General features: G+C 38.3%; 2 protein-coding genes across 8 annotated transcripts in view; one reads left to right on the plus strand and one right to left on the minus strand.

Annotated features, from left to right (window-relative positions):
• nhsa (Nance-Horan syndrome a (congenital cataracts and dental anomalies)) overlaps positions 1-9,112 on the plus strand; it is a 105,380-nt gene extending 96,268 nt beyond the window's left edge. For 4 of the 6 annotated variants that reach the window (XM_051880149.1, XM_051880147.1, XM_051880146.1 and 1 more), the window contains 5 exons: positions 565-612; positions 2,113-2,244; positions 2,390-5,242; positions 5,345-5,468; positions 5,557-9,112. In XM_051880149.1, the coding sequence (XP_051736109.1) occupies positions 565-612; positions 2,113-2,244; positions 2,390-5,242; positions 5,345-5,468; positions 5,557-6,175 (3,776 nt within the window). In that variant the 3' untranslated portion in view covers positions 6,176-9,112. The remainder of the gene's footprint in view (positions 1-564; positions 613-2,112; positions 2,245-2,389; positions 5,243-5,344; positions 5,469-5,556) is intronic. The other 2 variants (XM_051880150.1, XM_051880148.1) reach the window with 1 other exon arrangement.
• Positions 9,113-11,226: 2,114 nt separating this feature from the next.
• The window catches only part of scube3 (signal peptide, CUB domain, EGF-like 3), a 112,280-nt gene continuing 102,138 nt past the window's right edge, over positions 11,227-21,368 (minus strand). For both annotated transcript variants that reach the window (XM_051880599.1, XM_051880598.1), the window contains 7 exons: positions 21,065-21,226; positions 20,526-20,693; positions 19,845-20,006; positions 19,275-19,472; positions 18,337-18,489; positions 18,104-18,183; positions 11,227-15,705 (listed from right to left, as the gene is read on the minus strand). In XM_051880599.1, coding sequence (XP_051736559.1) covers positions 15,553-15,705; positions 18,104-18,183; positions 18,337-18,489; positions 19,275-19,472; positions 19,845-20,006; positions 20,526-20,693; positions 21,065-21,226 — 1,076 coding nt within the window. In that variant the 3' untranslated portion in view covers positions 11,227-15,552. The remainder of the gene's footprint in view (positions 15,706-18,103; positions 18,184-18,336; positions 18,490-19,274; positions 19,473-19,844; positions 20,007-20,525; positions 20,694-21,064; positions 21,227-21,368) is intronic.

Genomic DNA, 21,368 nt, shown 5'->3' on the forward strand with positions numbered 1-21,368 from the left:
GGGTTCGGATGGCAGCATTCACACTTATTCAAATGAACCGCACTAACAGAGAAATCTCATTTTAATCGAACCAAACCTGACAAGTGTGAACACACCCTTAATGCCATTTTTGGGCGGTAGCTTGGCCGGTTAACTGAACTGGTAGGTCCAGAATATAACTACAGCCTTTTTTTTTTTTTTTAAATACATTTTATTATTTTTATAAATAAGACTTTAATTTTAGCTGTTTTGTGTAGTTCTCATTTACTATCATGTTATACAGTTTATATAATCAACTCTCAGTATTGGCCATTGAAAAACGGCTGATCAAAATGTTTAGCATTAGCATTTCAGCCTTCATAATCCCTGTATCAGATCAGAAATGACAAGATATTGGCTTTTACCTGCCTATATTTTTGCTATGAAGTTTTGCTAGTGCTAACATAAATCAGAAACAGTCTGTGTTACATCTCATAACTAAATGCATATGAAAGCATCAACATCTTGACCAAAGTTCTCCTCTGGCATCAATGAACAGAAGGATCACCTTGTGAGAACGCTGAATTTTGCGTGTATTGTTTTCAGAGGAGGGCGCCAACGCTACTTCCCCCTCAGCGATTTCAGCTTTGCTAAGTGAGAGATCTTTTACATGTCCATTAAGTTTCCCTCTTCAGTCTCAGTGCCACTTCATTCCCTAACCATCACCATTTAGAACAAAGTGTCGAGAGAGAGAGAAAGGGGTTGGCATCTCAGCTATATAAACACTCTTATTGTGGCGGTTGTAGCTTCCTAATTTAATGCAAAAAGCAGTTAGGATAATGGATTATTCACATCACTAGCCCATGCTACTATAAGTTGGTGCTAAGTGGCTACTAATTTAATAAATAAACAGTTGGAAGTCCTGAAACATAGATGGCTAAGGTTTTTCAGGTAGGGAAACTTTCTGTCCTCTATAATGATGTTGTTAAAGCACTTTTAAAAAACTCATTCTGTTTTCAAACGGTAAAATATAATTGCTTTAGACCTTTGCTATTTTAGACTTTTAGGCCATTTGCCAGTTGAAGGTTAAACAAGGCCATGATCAGATCTTCTTTATTCCATGACATGTGATAAATGTTTTAACACAGATGAAACATGGTTTGAAGAAGTTTCATTTTTCAACTTGTCAAAAGTGGCCAAACTAAAGAAATACATTAGAATAATAACAGCATTAGACACACTGGAAAGTAGGTTAAAATCTGCAAGTCATAAAATTTTAAACAAAAAAGTTCTTAGTTGTCTTGGTAACTTTCTTTGTGCCAGGAAATGCAAAGAGTCAAGAATGCGTTTTGTGCATGCTAATCAGTTGCATTAGAATTACAAAGAGGCCAAATATATCTACTCCAGGCTTGACTGGAACAGGACTTTTGCAGTGCGTGTCAGCATGGATTGAGTCAAAGACAGTGTTGACTGGAAATTGTACATCACAGGCGCAGTGGTGTAATTGGTGCTCAAAGGGCCAAGCCTGCAATCACATGAGAGTCATGATGCATGACACTGCACAAACATCAAAACAAATAGAGCTTCAAATAAAGAGTACAGCAGCAGGCTGCAGTCTAGAGAGCAAGGCTGGGGTCGGGTAGGACAGTAATACTCCCATTTTCAACCCTGGTTGTTTTCTGTTCTGATGTCCTGAATATGTCGCTCCTTTCACCTTGCATGACATTGCGTATTGTCTGATGTAATTTTGTGTCAGTTAAAATATTTTAACATGACTGAAACCATCTTTTTTTTTTTTTTTGTTACATTTATGATTTTATAATACATGCATTTTTTTCTGCTGAGATGTATTGTTAAACTTAAGCAGAAATTTAGATTTTTATATGTGATTTGTTAAAGTACTGTTATATACTGTAAAATGTTATAAATAAATATAAAAATGTATTAAATTTATAATATATATTTTAAATAATTTTCAAGAATTTATTGTTAAAGAAAAATATTATATTAATTCATAAATGTATTCTTTTAATAAATATTATGACTAAAATACTGTATTTAGCATTAAAAACGAATGTGAGAAACATGGTAGGGAGAAGCAGAAAAAAGTGGCTTGCACCCAACAGCCTCTCACATGTCTGTTGCTCTTTGCAGGGGTTGGGTTCAACAGAGAGGCCAGTGTGCGCTGCTCTCTAGTCCATTCGCAGTCAGTGCTTCAACGGCGGAGGAAGCTAAGGAGACGGAAAACGATCACTGGCATTCCCAGACGAGTGCAGCAGGATTTGGGTGTGTGAAGCTTTAACATTCTCCTATCATTTTTTTTGTTTTCATTACTTGTTTATTTGTTTTATTTAGATATGGCATGTGGTGATAATAGTAAATGTCACGTAAATAAAATGTATTACTAAAAACATCTTTCATCATTTTTTAGATTCTGATGAATCTCCAGTAGCCAGGGAACGTACCGTGATAGTCCACACCAACCCTGAAATTTGCCAAGAGGATCTCACGCTCTCTCGTCTCAACACCAAGGACTCTGGTTGCCAGACAGAAGAATTCCTGGTTGTTGGGGCTGCACCCTCACGTAGACGGATCAGAGCACAAAGGGGGCAGAGCGTGACTGTGTCACTGTCCCATTCAACGGGGAACATATCTTCTCTGCCTGACAACTCTGACACAATGTTCACCGCCTCAGTAGGCTCCCGTATACGTTCCCGGAGCCTCCCACGTGAGGGGGGGCGACTGGTAGATGAAGGTCATGATGACAGTGATGAGGATGATGATGAGGATGAGGAAGAACTGTCCCCGTTTGAGGCAGAGGACTTCCTACCAGTCCCAGGGGAACATATTCTAAAAGATGATGAAGAAAGCACTGACGACCAGGCAATCCCAGAGGGCCAGCATAACAGTTTAAAATTCAAGCAGCTTGCTGGAAGTACAGAGCATGACTGGATGGAGAGGGGTCGATCCCGTCTGCCTCGTAAAGCTGACATGGGTAGTTGTGAGATTTCCTCCAGTTCTGATACGTTCAGTAGCCCCATTCACTCCGTTTCCAACGCTGGTGTGCTGACTAGCCAGATGGACCACAAGGAGGATCACCAGTCCTCAAGCGGCAACTGGAGTGGTAGTAGTTCTACATGTCCCTCCCAGACATCAGAGACCATTCCACCTGCAGCCTCACCCCCACTCACCGGATCATCCCACTGTGATTCAGAGCTATCGTTGAATGCAGCTACTAATACTAATGATGATTCCACAGGCTTCATTATTGATCCATATCCTGGAGACCGATCACAAGGCCTCCGTAGCCATAGGACAGGTTCATTCACTTCCACTGCAACTGACATGCTTGATGATGCTGGAGTCAGCACTGCCAGTGAGGGTGAGTGGAGCTATCCCCACTACAGGCACAACATGCCTTGCCACCCTGACTTCAGTCCTGAGCACTCTAGGGTGGAGAACATCCTAGAATCTCCCAGTTTTGCTAGCATAGCCACTTTTGAAAGTTTAACAGATAGGCCACCTTCTGAAAAGGCAGACACCGCCTCACACTATTCTGTAGATGCAGAGGGCTACTATACCTCCATGCACTTTGACTGTGGTCTTAAAGGTAGCAAAAGCTTCACATATAACTATGCATCTGTAGACCAGCAGCAGGCAGAATATAGACATCAAACAAACACACTTGGGAGACACAGTCTCTCTCTAAGGAAACCAAAGGTGAAGCCATCCCCACCAAAACGTAGCTCATCCTTGAGGACAATAAGCAGCCATGTTGGACCTCCCATTGACAAGAACGAACCAAAGATTGCTGGTGGTCAGAACAAATCAACGTCTTCCAGGGAGAGAACACAGCATGTGGGATTAAACGGAGGCTCCTCGAGTCAGCTGGAGAGTGAGGAGCCACTGGGGGCTTGGGGTGTTGAGAGTTCTACTGAGATTCCAGAAGTTGCTTTGTTTGGCTCCACAGAAACGCATTCCTTCAAGGATGAGGGAGCTGTCCAGTCAGACTATGCAGATCTCTGGCTTCTTAATGACTTGAAATCCAATGATCCTTACAGATCATTGTCAAATTCCAGCACAGCTACGGGTACCACTGTCATTGAATGCATTAAATCACAGGAGAGCTCAGAATCCCAGACTTCCCAGTCAGGATCAAGGGCCACTACTCCTTCACTACCATCAGTGGAAAGCGAGTTTAGATTGCCTTCACCAGAAAAGCTGGTGGGTCTAGCATCACCTTCCAGTGGCTACTCAAGCCAGTCGGAGACACCAACATCTTCTCTTCCATCGGCTTTCTTCCCGAACGCTCACCCTATGTCCCCTCCTGGTGGCAAGAGGAAACCCAAAGTCCCAGAAAGGAAGTCCTCACTTGCTTCTTTGCAGCAGTACTCATCAAAAAGGGACCTTGAATTGCCTATCATACCTCCCACTCACCTTAACCTAAGTGCCCTTCCCAATGTCAGCAAGCCTTCAATTCACAAAAACCAGATGCACATCCTGCACCAGAGCAAACACAAGGCAGCAGCTTCAGCAGAAATCAAGCATGAGAGTCTTTCGAGTGATGAGCTGGCAGCCACTAGTCCTTTGGCCATCACTCCTACGGTTCTTCGTTCAGTTCAGCTACGTTCAGTTGGCAAATCTGGAGAAGGGAGCCACGATCGACCTAGCACTGATACTGCCACTAGGCCTAAGTGTCCCACTGTGACTATCATCACCCCACCTACTCACAATAAACCCCATGAAACTAGGAAACCTCCACCCTATAGACCCCTTCTCACAGAACCTTCCTCTCAGGACAATTGTGAATCACTGTTTACCCCAGTAGATGGACTAGCTGCTAAGAATATAGCAAGCCATTTTGGTGCAAGAAATAGATACGACCGATTAGCCCCATCCCCTCTTTGGAGCATGACTGCTTTTAAGGCCCAGTCTGAGCAGGTGAACATGGATGAAGTGACGTTGGAGAATTCTCAAGAAGTTGCAGAAGAGGTGAGCACCTCAAATAATTTCTTTTCCCAGAGTAGACTGGAAGTAGAGCAAAACCAGCTATTGAGATCTGAGCCAAACGAGGGTAGCCCTGGTCAGAATGGTCTAGCAAAGAGGTCAGATATTCTTGACCAAGTGCCTGATATTGTCAATCAAAGATCAGAGACATTGCAAGCTTATCCAATTAGCGGTGCTGGAGAAGAATCTGTAACATCAGGTGTTCCAACCAGAAGTGCCTCACAGGAACATGTAGAGGAAGGGTCAACACCAGACACAGAGGACTATTTTAGCAGAGGTATGTTTGCATATTCTTTCCATTACTATGTAAACTAGCTGCCATATTGTTTAATTTTTTTAACTTTTTGAACTGGAATAAGTTTCAGAGTTTCTGTTTCAGAGTCCACACCAAGTGATCCAACTGTGTCCCCTTTGACAGACGAATCCAAATCTGAGGATGATAGTGTTTTTCTTTCACCAAGTAAAAGTCGCACAACAGAGGATCTCTTTGCCATGATTCACAGGTGTGTTTCAAGTTTGCTATATTTTTGATGATCATAAAAAATATTAAAAATCCCCAAATTCTTATTGTCTCTTGTATTTCCATCTCAGGTCAAAGCGAAAAATGCTGGGCAGGAAAGATTCTGGAGAAATGTCAGTGCGGAGCCGTTTACCCATTGTCTCTGGGAATGGCTCTGCAACTAATCCTGCAACCTCGCCAAGCACCCCAAACATCCCTGCAAGTCCATCTACTCAAATTGGGTCTCAGAAAACCCCGGGTCCAATTTACAGGAGTGCCAAAAAGTCCAGTACCTCGAATGAAGAGTTCAAATTGCTGCTGTTGAAAAAGGGAAGTCGGTCCGACTCCAGTTATCGTATGTCAGCTACAGAGATCCTAAAGAGCCCTATTGCACCCAAAAGCCCCGGTGAGCTCCTGATGGAGGGTTCTAGACCACTTGAGGAGCCACTTTCTCCTTTACAGCAGCAATTTCCAGAGGGAACTCCTGAGCAAATTCACAGCCCCTTTCCAAAACCGTATGCTGAGGGCTTCTCCACAAAAGCTTTTCCCACATCTGCCTCATCTAGACAAGGCCGGTCAAGGATGCCGCCAGCTGCAAATAGTAGCCGCTACAGTACACGTAGTCGGTTGTACACTGCTCCCATGCAGGCCATATCAGAAGGGGAAACAGAAAACTCAGATGGAAGCCCACACGATGACCGTTCCTCCTGAAAAATGCATCTTCGAATTTGAGCATCAACTAAGTCTAGACACAATCTTTGAATAATGCTGGGCACTTGGCATACTAAATATTTTTAAGTATCCGTTCTTAAGAATACCGTAAACCATAGGCAAACTTAGTAGTGTCTGTACCCTTTTGTATCAAAAAGAACAAAACATTCTGATGATGATTTTCAGTGGTTGTGTTCTAATAACTTCCATGAGCATATTTATTTCATGTAAATGCTTTGTTTGTGTACCTTTCATTTTAGAATGAGAGTGGAGAAAACTACATACTAAAAATCCATCACTTTGTAATTATTCACAGTGCATCGATGCGGATGCCTTTTGTCACACACATTTAGTATTGTCTAGAAAGATTAACAAAAACAGTACTGTACTGGGGTAACTGTGAAAATGGGTCCAGAAGGTGTTAAAAGAAGGGAAAATCTTTCTTGTACCTTAAACACATACTGTTTATGGCAAACAGCTTGGGACAATCAAAGAGTGGCCTTTTGTATAGTTAGCTGTAGCATAAATAGGCTAAGTAATTTTGAGTTAGCCCGCAACTGGATCTTATCGGGCAAGAGATGTAGCTGTGTTGGAATATCCTGATGGCCAACCACTATTTTGCACTTCTTTTGGTACTGAGAAAATGTCAGACATTTTTGAGAAATCGTGTAAAATGCCACAAAAGAAAAAGTGACATGAAAATAAATATCTACATATAGAATATGAATTTTTTAAAAATTGTATTTTTAATGAGATTATCTTGGAAAAAAAAAGTAATTTACTATCTGGCAAATTGTGTCCTTTTTTGGCATTTTTAAGATATTTTAACGCGACATCTAATTTTAAAGCAATTCTACCACTAATGACCACTTGATTCTTCCCTTCCATTCAATATTTTATCTTTTTTGAGCAAATTTCTTAATAAATAAATAAATCAACCCATTGTTTCTATATCAATGAATTGATCTAAGAAAAACAACAACACAGGCACTAGATGTATTCTGTGAATACCGTACCAATCGTTTCTCTTATATTAATGATTTTGCTCATTGTCAAGTGATTTTTTTGTTATTGATCACTGACCCACACAGCAGGACTAATACTGTGCAAGCTTTTTACAGCCAACTTGAAATTATGCCTCTACCGCAGTGGTTGTAGCTTTTATATATTTCACTTTAATAGATTGACTTAACTGCATGCAATAAAACTTCAGAGAGGAGCCGATATTGGCACATCATGTTTTCAGAGCTTCAATGAATTTGCCTCATCAATATGTCAAATATGTAATGATCTGTTTTTGTCTTAAAATATCAGATTGAAACACTGTTGACAATCGTTTTCAAAGACATTAATATGTAGTAAAATGGACTATGGCAGAATAACAAAGGTAGAAGGACAAGTAGAAGTTTTTAGAAGTGTGTAGTGAAAGTGCTTTTGGTCAGGAGGCTTTTGCAGTTTGTGTTGCTTTTGGTTTGAATTTGAGATGTTGAGAGGGCAATGAGGAAAGTTACAAGAAGGACTTAAAGTTGGGTATTGTCCTAGACACTGATGGAAACAAGTAGCACAGACAATAAAATATATCCAAAGAAAGATTACAGAGGTGTAGAGTCACGTCAGACTGAGAGACAGAGCAAGTCTGCAGTAAGAGGGGTTTGCGTCTTAAAGTCACATATAGAATATTTCTTTGCTGGATCAACAATAAATCTGTGCGTATGAGGATGTGCTGAAAATGGTGCAAATCAAAGAAAAGAGGTTGTAAAAAAGGTTGCAAAGGAGAGATGAACAAAAACATGGGTTTGCACTACTGCCGTTTTTTTTTCTTATCTGTTTTTAATATCAGTTTCCAAGATCCACCTCATGCTTTTCATTTTGGTACGAAAGTGCAAGAGTTATTAGTGTCTAGCTGGCTTTTATAAAATATTGGGCTTTGATCAATTTATGACTGCAGATTTATTTATGGACTTTTTTTTTTTTTTTTCTCAGAGGTTAAGCTTTATTGGGAAAACACTGGTTTTAAAAGAGATTGATCTTACACAGAAAATAAAACCACTTATAAATAATATAAAAAATACTAATGACATAAGCTACCGTGTTAATGATCCTTCGAAACCTAATGATGTCCAGTGGTGTATTTGGCATTTCTCTCCTTTCTCACCTGGTGTTTTTGAGACTTACCTTGCTTGGTGTGAGATTCAGTCTTTGGATCATTTACAGGACCAAGTATTTGAGCTTTCTACAGCTATTTGATCACTAACAACTATCTAGCTTTAGGTCATGTTATACAAAGGGAAAAACACAATTACAAATCTTAAGACTTCCATCACTATCCATCTCTAAGACAGAGGTAAACGATTTTGTAAGCTACCATTCCAACATTGACACAAGTCTAACCTTAAAATTTGCACTGATGTAGTATGTTTGTGAAGGTTTTCACATTGTCTATTGCTGTACCTAAGGCTATTTAAACATAAATAGTTAGCACATAGGCAAAATCAATTATGATTGAAAAAATCTAATATTGTTAAAGCATGCTTGGTGAATGGTAACATGCAAAGATTTGTGTACCAAAGGATTTCAGAGTTGGACAAACACTGTACTGAACACAGTTATGTGACATCTCTTCTGGTACTAGACTGAAGTCTTCAAGCAACTAAAATTATTATTATTATTTTTTTTTGTACAAATTTGTAAATATAATACCTTTTAAAATTGTTTCCAGGGTGTTTCTTATGTAAAATGTTTTCAAAGTTTACATTAATTATAAGCCTTTGTATATTTTTGATCTGTGCAACACTTTGAGTCTTGTATTTATTTTTTAGTAAACTTTGTGGAAAGTCCCATTGTAAAATGTCTCTAAAATCGTTTGCCAGCTTGTCTGGCTGTTTAGTAAATGTGCATAGGAGAGGCCAATAAATGTGACTGCTTTAAACACATAAATGTCTCTGTGTGGTGAATATGCTGAATCAAGTGAAGTCTGGTAAATTATGCTACTTTTTAACATAGTAAATATAATGCTATGGTTTTCAAACTGAGTTCAAGATGTTGTGGTGGAATAAAATTAATGGCTTTTGAAGTGTTAATGTGTCCACTAGAATTCAAGAAGCTGTCTTACATGCCCCACTTTGACAGGTGTTTGTAGTTTTCGGTTTTGAAACTTTTTTTTTTTACCACGTTTTAGTTCTGTGTGGGCCTTGTAACCTACTAATGAGTTAATTCCTGTGGTTTTGGTCAGTTAGTGAAACCAGGTGTTGCAGGTAAAACATTTGTGAAACTTTGCTGTAACACTTTAATTAAAGCCTTTATATATATATTAAATGCATTATAAAAGTATTTAAATGCATTACTTATGCCTTGTAATGCTCCTTAAAATGCATTATAATGCAATCTCTCAAATAATTGTAACCACAGTTATAATACATTATAATATTTATGTATTCATTGAACACACCTTTAGAAAGAAACGCATTAAAACACATAACAAACCACCAATTTCAGATGTAACAAGGAATCTGAAGATATTGTAATGCATTTTAACTGTCATTTATGAAAAGACAAAATGCATTATACAGTAACAGGCTATATAATGCAATATACAGTATAAGGTTTCAATTAAAGTTACCACTTCATGTGTGAAGTATTGAAGGAATGAGTATGACTATTGAGAGTATGATTTGTGTGACAAAAAAAAAGTTTGGTCTGTAGATCTACCATTAAACTAACAATACAATAAATAAGACTAACAATAAAAATATTTCTAAAGCATGTACATGTATTAATCTTAGTTGATGTTAATTTCAACATTTACTACTAATACATTAATAATTTAAAGTCGTATGTTAATATTATTTAGCCTAATAATGTAGCCTACCTGAGCTAACATGAACTAGCAATGAGTAGCCTGTAGCCTACTTTACCCCAAAATCTCATGTAAGAAAAATGGAAATTGTTTTTCGTTGGTTATTTTTTACAATACAGAAATAGATATTATTTCGCATTGTTTACTAAGCACACTAACCTGTTATATAAAATGACGCTTCGCGCAATTCAGTTTCTTGCTCTGAATGAAAGAAGCAGGAGCGCGTCTGATACGCTTTCTAAACATAAACAGATTTTGAGGTAGGTAGTGATGGGAGAAACGAAGCTTTTAAAAGCTTCGAATCAATTGAACCAATGATTCACTGTTTCAAAGCGTTCGAAACGCTACACGTTGGCGACCTCTGTTGGTCAGAATAGTGTAAATGCAACTAAAACTTTTACAAACCCATTGCAAATGTTTTATTTAAAGTAAAATCTATCAAATCAACTAATAAGATTAAATATCAAGTGTCTGTGTAATATGTGTTCTTTTATCAATTTCAATTGCATCAATCAGGGCTTGTTTATTCCATGGATGGCTCAGTTAAACTGTTTTTATTAGTGCTTGACACCAATTTCATGATTTCGAGCTTGCAATACGATCCCGATCTTGATTCAATATCAGTTTATTTGGATAAACATCATACGGACATGTTAATTTTCCTCAAGGAAAAAATCTCTCAACCAATGCTGTTAAAAAAAATACAGGGAGTCCTGCCAGCTAGTATTGTTAAAGGTTAAAATGAACAACAAATTATGATGTAACGAAGCCTTGTTTACTGAAATCACGTGACTTTGGCAGTTTGATAGGCTACACGAGCCGAAGCACTGATTCGAAACAAAAGATTCGTAAAGATTTCGAAGCTTCATGAAGCAGCTTCATCGAAATCGCCCATCGCTACACAGGGTTAGTAATGCATCATCAATGTATTATGATCAGTGATTCAAACCACTTATATTAGCCAACATCACCTGCAATAATTTATAATATTTATAAAGTATTTAATTTTTTATAGTTATGTTTAGTCAGAATATTGTGACAATGACAAATAAATGTATTAAGTTTAACTCCAAAATAATACACTATTCTGAAATAATGAAGGCACAAGTTTAGCTATTGTTGACTTGATATAATCTACCTTTGGTATTGGCTTTTTTTCTGTATACCTGAAAATGAAGAAATCAAAACAGACAACTTTAAGAACACCAATTTCTTTCATTTAAAAAGACAATACAAAATCCAGACATTTTTACATGAGCATAAACAAATTTCAAGTGCAAATACCATTTCCCATTCCATGAATCATTGTGGCAAAGTCATTTCATTTTCTCTCTAAAAAAAAAAAAAAAAGACATTTTGAAAAAGAAAAATGGGGAAAAGACAAAAGACAATAGAAAAACACAGACCAAAAAAAAAATTGAACAGAAACATGGATTGATCATTTACATTTATCGATGTTTGAAATGGGTTTGGTAGAGCAAAGACAAGGGGAAATTATAAAAAATAAAGCAGCAGTCACAGACCGCCAATGACACTGACTAGTTAGAGTAGCAAATACTCTGCATTTCTTTTAGTGAACATTCAACAAAACATTGACTGCTTTGCCACAAACTTTTCATTCTTGGCAATCATGGCTATTTCACATATGACCCATCCTTTTTATTTCACGGAGACATCCAACCTGCAGTGCTGCAACATGTTTAGTAGACGGTGACTTGAACTGGTTTCTACAAGTGGGGCAATATTGACAGTTCACTTCTTCTTGGGTTAACCCAAGTTGTTGTTTTTTTCTCTTTTTGTTTCTATTGTATCATATTTATACATTTAGACAATTATATTAGTGACCCTCGTTATAGATGACAAATGTACAAAATACCTAAAATGTCAATAAATGCTTCAAAAAATCACCCACACACATTCAGTTCTTTTCAGTTCTGGATTTTAGGATCTAGTCTTTAGGGTTAGACTTTCTGCACTCAAAAAAAAAAAAAAAAAAAAATGGGGTGGGACATCCTTGTGTGTTTGTATACTGATTAACTTTAAAGGGTTAGTTCACCCAAAAATGAAAATTCTGTCATTAAAGGGGTGGTTGATTATGATTTCACTTTTTTAGCTTTAGTTAGTGTGTAATGTTGCTGTTTGAGCATAAACAACATCTGCAAAGTTACGACGCTCAAAGTTCAATGCAAAGGGAGATATTTTCTTTTAGAGAAATCTCTGTTTAAGGACTACAACAAGCTTCTTCCCGGGTTAGTGACATCACAAACCCTAAAATTGACATAAACCCCGCCCCCCAGGCACATGCAACAAAGGGGGTGAGGCCATGTTGGGCTGCTTTAGAGAAGAGGAAGAGTTGTTGTAGTAGAGTGTTGTTGTCATGCCGTCATTTTACACCGGACTGCTTCACAAACGAGGGTCAATTCAACACTGGATTTGCACAAAAGATTAACATGACGACACATGCTAGTCGATGAGTTGAATCAACTCCACAGCAACTACATAAATTTATCCATTAACCATTCAGAAACGTCCAGTTTCATTCTAAAAGTTGTAACTTCTTCCTGAGTCTCTCCATCAGTGTCGACTCCGGTTTGAACAATGTAAGGCTGAACACCGTTACTGACAATCCTCATTTTGGCTGCGTGAGATTCTCCAGTTTTGTTGTTGTTGTGCAACCGAAGCGTGAGCTGTTAAAGCTCTGCCCTCTTCTGGAAAGGGGGCGGGGAGCAGCAGCTCATTTGCATTTAAATGGACATACACAAAAACGGTGTGTTTTTGCTCACACCCAAATAGGAGCAAATTTGACAAACTATAATAAATGATCTGTGGGGTATTTTGAGCTGAAACTTCACAGACACATTCTGGGGACACCAGAGACTTATATTACATCTTGTAAAATTGGCATTGGTCCCCTTTAATTACTCACCCTCATGTCGTTCCAAACCTGTAAGACTTTCGTTCATCTTCAGAACACAAATTAAGATTGATGAAATCTGTGGTAAGAGATCGTAAAACAAATCCATATGAATTGAGCAGCTTAGTACGAATTTTCTGAAGAGACATGATCACTATTTATGATGAACAGATTTAATTTAGGCTTTTATTCACATATAAACATTGATCAGCGAACATAAACAGAAGCTTAACTGAACCTGCGTAACACGAGAATGAAGCTCAATGGTTTTAGCACGCGTCAAGCAAACATGCTTGAGCTTCCGTTTACCATAACTAATGTGTGAGTTAATATAAGCGAATAAAAGCCTAAATTAAATCTGTTCATCATATAAAGTGATCAAGTCTCTTCAGAAAATTCGTACTAAACCACTCAATTCATATGGATTAGTTTTACAATCTCTTTATGAACTTTTTGAAGCGTCAAACTGGTAGTTGCGTAGCTGTCAATGGAGAGACAGAAATTGCTCAGATTTCATTAAAAAGATCTTCATTTGTGTTCAGAAGATGAACGAAAGTCTTACAAGTTTGGAACGACATGAGGGTAAGTAATTAATGACAGAATTTTCTTTTTTGGGTGAATGTTAGGTCAAGGGTTACAAATAGACACGTTTGATCAAATGTGGAGCCAGCGTTTCAGTCAACACCACAACATTGCCTTTTTTTTCCCAGCACAGAAATGGTCCCAAAACATTCTACACAAGTATGTAAATGCAAACATTTCTAGAAATGTGCAAGTACTGTAAGTTTTGTCTTTCAGGTCAGCTACTGAGATCTTGTTGAGCAAGTTAAAGTCGACGTGTATAGCTAGCTTCCTGGTTTAGAACAAACAAACGAATGCAACTATCGCCCCCTTAAGCCCAGAGGCTTGTTACCGTCACAGCAATGCAAGATGCGTGTTTATGTACGAGGCACGTACGTACGATGTACGTGATGTATTGTGCTGGCAATATGTTGGACAAGCGTTTGCGTACTTGCGTAGACTGTTTCTGGCCTTGATGCTTGATGTCTAAACACACCCTCTTTTGCGTCCGCCTTTGGAATGGAGGATAGTACAGCGGAAAATTTGGGAGAACAACTTGTGTTTGGACTTCTCTCTCAGACTCCAATTAGTCTACGTTTATTTCATATTTACAACATACAAAAAAAAAGAGACAACAGTAAACTACCATTCTGACCAGTCCTTTTCTGTTTACATATAAAAACTGGCTATGGTTTGACCTTCTCGAAGTTTGGTTCTCACACTTTATGTGAAGGGCTCTACCTATGAACACATTCATGAGGAATACTCATTCATAATTAATACAGGAAACACTCATAAATGTTGACATCCACAGGCCTATCCTAACACGTTTGCACTTCAGGCACTTGCAAGCAAATCTAACCGCGGTCCGGTGAAACCCAACACTTGTAACCTGAACGCTGCATCTCTTTGGGTCCTTCTATAATGTGCAAAACAAACTCAAAACACTGTCATTTCATCTTGCGCGTGACTGAAAAGTCCATCCACGTCGACCTGTGGTTTACGTTTATCAGTGATTCGTGTCTGCATTATGAAAACATTACTTCCAACCTGCGAAAGAGTTCGGCCCCTCGACTGCTCTTCTCTGTAGGAAATGTCTTGAATTGCATTAGGCAAAACCGAAGGCTTAAAGTGACGTTTCTGAAGAAGCAGCAATTGCATGTCCTGCAAAAAACTCACAGAACTGAGTGTTAACAGTCCACTGTTCTTAAAATACCAACCGACCTTCTCATCACCCGAGCCTTTCCAATAACGCACATCTTCTATGCTTTGTTAAATATTAGGAAATAGACGAATATGCAGTTGACAATAATACAATCTGAACAGGCAGACCTTAACGAAACATTACTGTTTTAACAGCATGACCTTTAGAGATTACATGTATGCTCTAGGAGCTCAAATATAATGTTTTAACATTGTGAAATGCTTGATATGAATTAGATCTTACCAAGAGCACACTAAAAGTACAGAAATACAAAAGATTGTACATTTATTCTGAGAACTAGTAGAGTTTACGAGAGCTGGAACTTGGGAAGAAGCCTATTTTTAAAGCACAATCACAGCTAGCTCCAGTTCGACAAATAGATTTTCTTTTCTTTGACATGCTACAACTTTCTTTTGTCTGTACAACACGCTCTTTATCGTGTCTATGAAAACCAGGCGTGTGTTTAAACTCTTTCGGGTGGTTGTGGGACCACCCAAACCATCGTCTTCCTCTACGGGACGCCTCAGGACTGAGCGTGCAAACGTTTATATGAGCGAACAAAAACATCAACACGGCACAGAACGGTGACCGACACGTAGAGAAAGGAAACACGTTCATTGCGTTACATGTAGACTACACAGAAGCTTTTTTCCCCCTCAGAGATGACGGACAAGAAAACGAAAAGTAAAAGGTAAAGTGAAACATCTGAAATCTGCATAGTGTGGTTGTGTGTGTGTTGTTGAATATGTGTGTGCTTGTGTATTTCCTTTAAATGTGTGTAGGATCCCGTTGACTCGAGGCCAGGTGACTGGAGGTGTGTGGATGCGGACGGCGCTTTTGGACTATTTGTATGGACGCAGGAAGGCGGAGACTTTGCTGTGGATGAGACGTATGAACGAACGCGGGAGCATCTCCGTGGAGTTCCGATGTGAGTACTTGTAGTAATTGTTTGGGTGAGCCAGCACATCGAACAGTTTTTTAATCAGTTTTTTATCCTGAAACAAAAAGGAAAAAAAGAATCAAATGAGACCTGACATAAAATGGACGAAATTTTGTCATCATGTATGGTCATTGTATGGAGGTAGGCAGTTTAAACAATCTTTCTATTGCTTAAACACACTTTCGACAAAAATCACACACAGAGCTAGTGTTAATTTTGTCTTAGTCTTAGTCCTGTGTGAAATGTACATTTTAGTTTTTATCCTATTAGTCAACTTTGTCCTGTTTTTGTTTAGTCGACTTACCCCCGGTTTCACAGACAAGGCTTAAGGCCTGTTCACACCAACAACAATAAATATAAAGAAAGTTCTAAAAATTGTTCTAAATATAAAAGAATAGCACTGTCCACACCACAGCTATAATGATATAAAGAAATGATATCGTTGGGATCACTTTCAGAATGATTTTTTCCAGCTGTTGAACGATAAAACATTGACAACCAATCAGAATCCGTTCTAATTTAAGGGCTAGCACATTTAAAATGGCAGATGACATTGCGGAGAAGTTAATCACTGAAGTCCACCATTGTTTGACAAGTCAAACCCCCTTTTCAAGGATACTTTAAAGAAAATGGATATATGGAAAACAATCGGTCATACCCTCGGAATAAATGATGAGAAGCATTAACGATTATGTCAGGCTAGCAAACAGTGTAATAAAATTACCTCAGGTATCCAGCGCTAGTTTCGACAACATTGTCTTGCTTCCTTTGAAGTTGCAGTGAAAAGGACTAGGCGTTGTTTTTATTCCACTATATTGACTACGACAGCTAAATTCACTGTTAGATTAGATTGATTACACTAGCTATACACTCGAAACATAGCGTGCTGAGGACATCTGCTGGTTAAAGCTGTGTAAATGCAACAAGGACATGTTGTACACACTTTGAAACCGCAGCGCGTGAGCTTAGAATAAACAGACTGTTATCGTTCATTGGTGCGGACGCAAATATAGTTATTGTTCTTGGTGTGAATGGGCCTAGTAATAGTAATAGTAATTCCATTAATTCCAAAGTACATTGATGTTTTTATATTAAAATATAAACAGCAAAAAAACAACAACAACAACAACAACTTTATATTGTCACACAAAAGTTGCATAAGTGCATTCCGCAACCACAATCGCAAATAAAGTCGAGATCCATGTTTAGATTTATTACAATTCATCACTGGTTTGATCGCAGATTTAGTTGCAGCAAACAGCGCACGTGGCTCGTGAAGGAACACAGCCTCTATTACACCTTCATTTGAGCAGAATATCTCAGTGAAGATCGCTAAACTCCGGTTGTTACTTGTTTGTCTGTGTTTTCAGTTCATCTGCGCTTCTTCCACAGTGTAGAGTGTTTATGGTTGCCAGATTGCAAAGATTAAGTAAAACATCAGGCAGAAAATATGCAGAGTGTCTATTTACAGTAAGTGCAAATAGCGTCCCTTGTTGGCAATCGCTATTTACACTAGCTCCGGTTTGATTGGGCCACTCAAGTTTTAAAAATGACGTGCGGAAGTCAACGTCTTCAGTCTTTTAACGCGATCGACACAGGTTTGAATCCACCTTTTGCCAAGCTCGCATTTATTTTCAATAAAAATGAAAATAATGTTCTAAAAGTGGAAATAAACTGAAAACGAGTGTTTAATAATATTAAAAGTGTTTATTGGGTAGGGTTAGGGGAAGGTGTAGGGAGGGTTTTTATTCTCCCAATAAGGCAGCATCCATTTAATAATTTTAATAAATATTATCATTTACACTCTATGATATTATTGCATCCTATTAATGTACAAAAATACAGAGGTACAAATAGTATCTGCCAATATAAAGTATAGATAGCATCTTATTACTGTTTACTCTTATTGCAAAGAACTGATATTACATGGTGTAAATAGAATCTATCGCTATTTTCACCTAGTGTAAATAGCATATCGTTAAGAAAATGCTGCTATTGTCACTTAGTGTAAATAGAATATATTGCTATTTTAACTTAGCGTAAATAGCATCTATCGTCATTTGCACTTAGTGTAAACAGCCGCTGCCGAAAATATATCCTTTTAAGAGAAAAGCTCTGACTGGGGGATTTAAACTCGACATCTGGCAACCGCAAGCATGAAAGCTCGTAGAGGTCTCCTCTTTTGGTTTTTGGGAAAGTTTAAATTTGTCAACTACATTTTAGTTTCGTCTTTTTCGTCAATGATATTGCATGTTGATATAGTCACAGTAATCGTTTAATGTCGTTGGTGTCGTCTCATCATGTCGTCTTAGTCATGGAAACAAAGGTCGTCAACGAACATTTTTCGTCATAGATTTTGTTAACAAAATTAACACAATTAAGGGCTTTCATAAAAAGTAAACACACTCATTACTGCTACAGCCAAAACAGACTTCACTAGTTACAAAACTGACCTTGAGTATTTCCTGATGGTTTTCAGAGGCATAAAGTCTTCCATCTCTTACAATGTCTTCAACCAGCTGCTCATAGTCTTCTAAAGAAAATGAAAATCATGCACATTTCAGTGACAATGAATCTAAAGAATGGACAGAAATTCATCTAAAATTTGATCAAATTTACATTTTCATTTATCCTGACCATTTTTTACATATGCATAAATAAATTTGGACTGAACTCAAGACCGTACCATCATAAGTGACGTATGGAATCTGGAACCCGCGAGCACTGTTTACATCGTTGGATTTGAAGTTGATCCAGAGGCGGCGCGATCGGGCCGTGAATGCGATCGGCCTCTCGTATGTCTGACATGTCTCATAGGTGGTGATGGAGGTTGCTGACCCTGAGAAGAAAAAACGTTAGTGTTTAAATCAAAGCTAAAGAAACCATCACCACTCAAGTCAATATTTCAAAGATTAATAAGATGATAACGCTAGTTCACTACTTTCAGTACAACATACTTAAAGTGAGAAATAGTTTTTTGACACTTGATATAGAGTGCAACAGTTGAGTTCCGTAAGTAAAAACACCATTAATTTTCTCCATAAGGGAATTGATGTTTAATGATAATGTATAAACTTTTAAAGACAGGCCTACTGTGAGCTCCAGGGTTGTTAATCGATGATATATGCTCTTGTTGAAGCATTATTTCAACTTATTTTGTGTGTGTGTGTGTTTAAAAGTGGAATTCCTGGTGAAAAACTACATTACCCATGATGCTGTGAAGAAAATTCCACCTATCAGAGAGTCGTGGCAAGCAAATCTCGCCAAAAGAGTTCTTAAGCTCCACCCACTCCCACGATGCACCATGAATGACGTAATCGAGTTGGTCTTGATACGCTCTCAAAATACGTAAAATGTTTGTATCATTCGCAATGCTTCATGGGATTGTAGTTCTTTCCCTTATTAAAGCTGTTAAGTTCACAGTCTTGTACTTTTTGCCCAATTTTCAAATAGTTTTTTTTTTTTTGCTTCAAATAAAAGTTAGTAATGTTGATTCACCTCGTAACTGGTTGGTTTGGATTTTAGCTTATAAAGGTTTAACAAACACTTTTAAAATCTCAAAAAAAAAAATTTGCACTAATTCACTCTATAACATCTAAACCTGGAAAAGCACAAAAAACGTACAGTTCTTCCTCATTACTAGGACGTCTCCACATTCATCCTCAGATGGGAGGAAGATCTCTGGAACCACGATCAAAATCTTGCGTTTGGGTGGAGGGTTGATGGTCCAGACACACTCTACATTGGCTGGGTAGTTTCCTGGATAGTTGGGGGACTCTATGTATCCGGTGAACTCTCCTATTTCACCCCCACATTCCCGATCTGAAACACACCAACAAATAAACAAATATATAACGTTACAAGACCTGACATTTATTCATTCAGTTCTTGGAATGTTTTTAATTCCCTGATATTTCCGTGTTTATTTCAAGAGCATGATGAGTTTAAAACACATTTCTTCCATCATTGCAGTGACTTGGTGAAGATGAATTTCAATAGATCCAGATGATGGACACGGACCTCATTTAAAGGGGCTATATGTAGAATTCACAAACTCTTGTTATTAGCGACACCGTAAAATGAGCATTTCACTTAAAATGCCATTTGTTTTTCTTCCAGATTTCCAATCAACTTGTATAGTGATAAGGGACTGATAAGAAGTCCACACTTGTGCTTAAGGATGAACGGACTCACTCTTGCACTGAGAGACGCTGATGGCCCCGTCAAAGTCTGTGGTGGTGTTTCCAGGGCAGGAGATGCAGTAATTCTGTCTGAACTCAGCCTGGTAGGTTCCATGAGGACAGCGGATGCAACGATGAACTGAGGTGTTATAATAATGACCTGGAGAACACAACACTACACACACAAACACAGATATCACATGGGCTGATTTAGCATGAAGCTTCCCCTCACGCACACATGGGCTACAGGAGTCTAATTTTAGTAAATTAAAGACTTCATTTGTCCAGTTTTGGTGGTGTAATCAATTCTTTGTTGAATATCTGAACCATATTACACTTGAGGAAAACACTTTTGCATGTTTTCAATGGTTTTGTGACTAAACTAAAACAGCCGCGGCATTTGGTTAAAGCATACACTTATATCCATCAGCAACTGTAAGCTCTTTCAGCTAAAAGCCTCAAAGTCATCAGGGCTAAAGTGAAGAGAACAAAGATGCGGATCTTTAGGAAGTTTTATTCGCCCACATTCTTCACAACTTCGCTAGTAAAGCAGTGAAGACTTGCATCGCTTCTCTTGTTGCCCTTCGACTGGAAATTACAACCAAAAGCTATAAATATATTACAGTGGTTTAAATAAACACTGTCTAGCTTGATGTAAATGTGCACTGCACTGTAGAGAGTCAAAATGCCTGACCTTTGACCTCACAGTCATTGAAGGAGCTGGCACCCTCTCTTTTGGTACCAAGCCCTCCTCCACAGGGGAAACAAAGAGTTCGTCCTGGGTCGGGCTGGTACGTTCCCAGGGGGCACGACTGACAGGGCTTGAACCCATCGCTGGAGAAATACCCTGGTGGACATTGACCTATAAAAAGATACCATTGATTGATATCAATATATATATACACACACACATACACACATTAATATTTATTCTATATCTATTATTAATAAAAAGGTCCTTGCCACAAGAGAAACAGAACAAAGTTACTTCCAAGAAAAGTAGGGCAAGGTTATACAATAGTGGATTAATCATACAATACAATGTATGGATGGACAGCATTCCATGAGAAATAAAAGAAAGAAGAACATTTAATAAAAACAAGGCAGCAAAGACAGCAAATATAATAAAATAAAACTTTTTTACTCTTAAAAGAAAAATGAATCAAGCACATACTTTTAGTTTAGGACACATTTACATCAATAGTAGAAGGCTCATCGATTAAGGCTAATTACCTGCACATGATGTGATGTTGCGGGCCCCTAGTGGGCCATGGCGGTCTGTTCCAGGGCAAAGGTCACAGGCCAGCTGACCTTCACGCTCCTGGAACGTTCCAGGCGGGCACTGGACGCAGCGCTCCTGCTCACCATGGTAGTATGACCCAGGCAAACATCTGACTAAGAGAGAGCAGCCAGCAGGGGGCAGCAGTGAGGAAGCTGAAATTCTGAAATCTTTGTATTTTTGACAGATGCAGTTTGACTTTGAAATTTGACTCTAAAGACCTGTAGTTTCAAGCGATTAATGTAAAATGCTATAATT

This window comes from Ctenopharyngodon idella, chromosome 22, assembly GCF_019924925.1.
Source record: "Ctenopharyngodon idella isolate HZGC_01 chromosome 22, HZGC01, whole genome shotgun sequence".
NCBI lineage: Eukaryota > Metazoa > Chordata > Actinopteri > Cypriniformes > Xenocyprididae > Ctenopharyngodon > Ctenopharyngodon idella.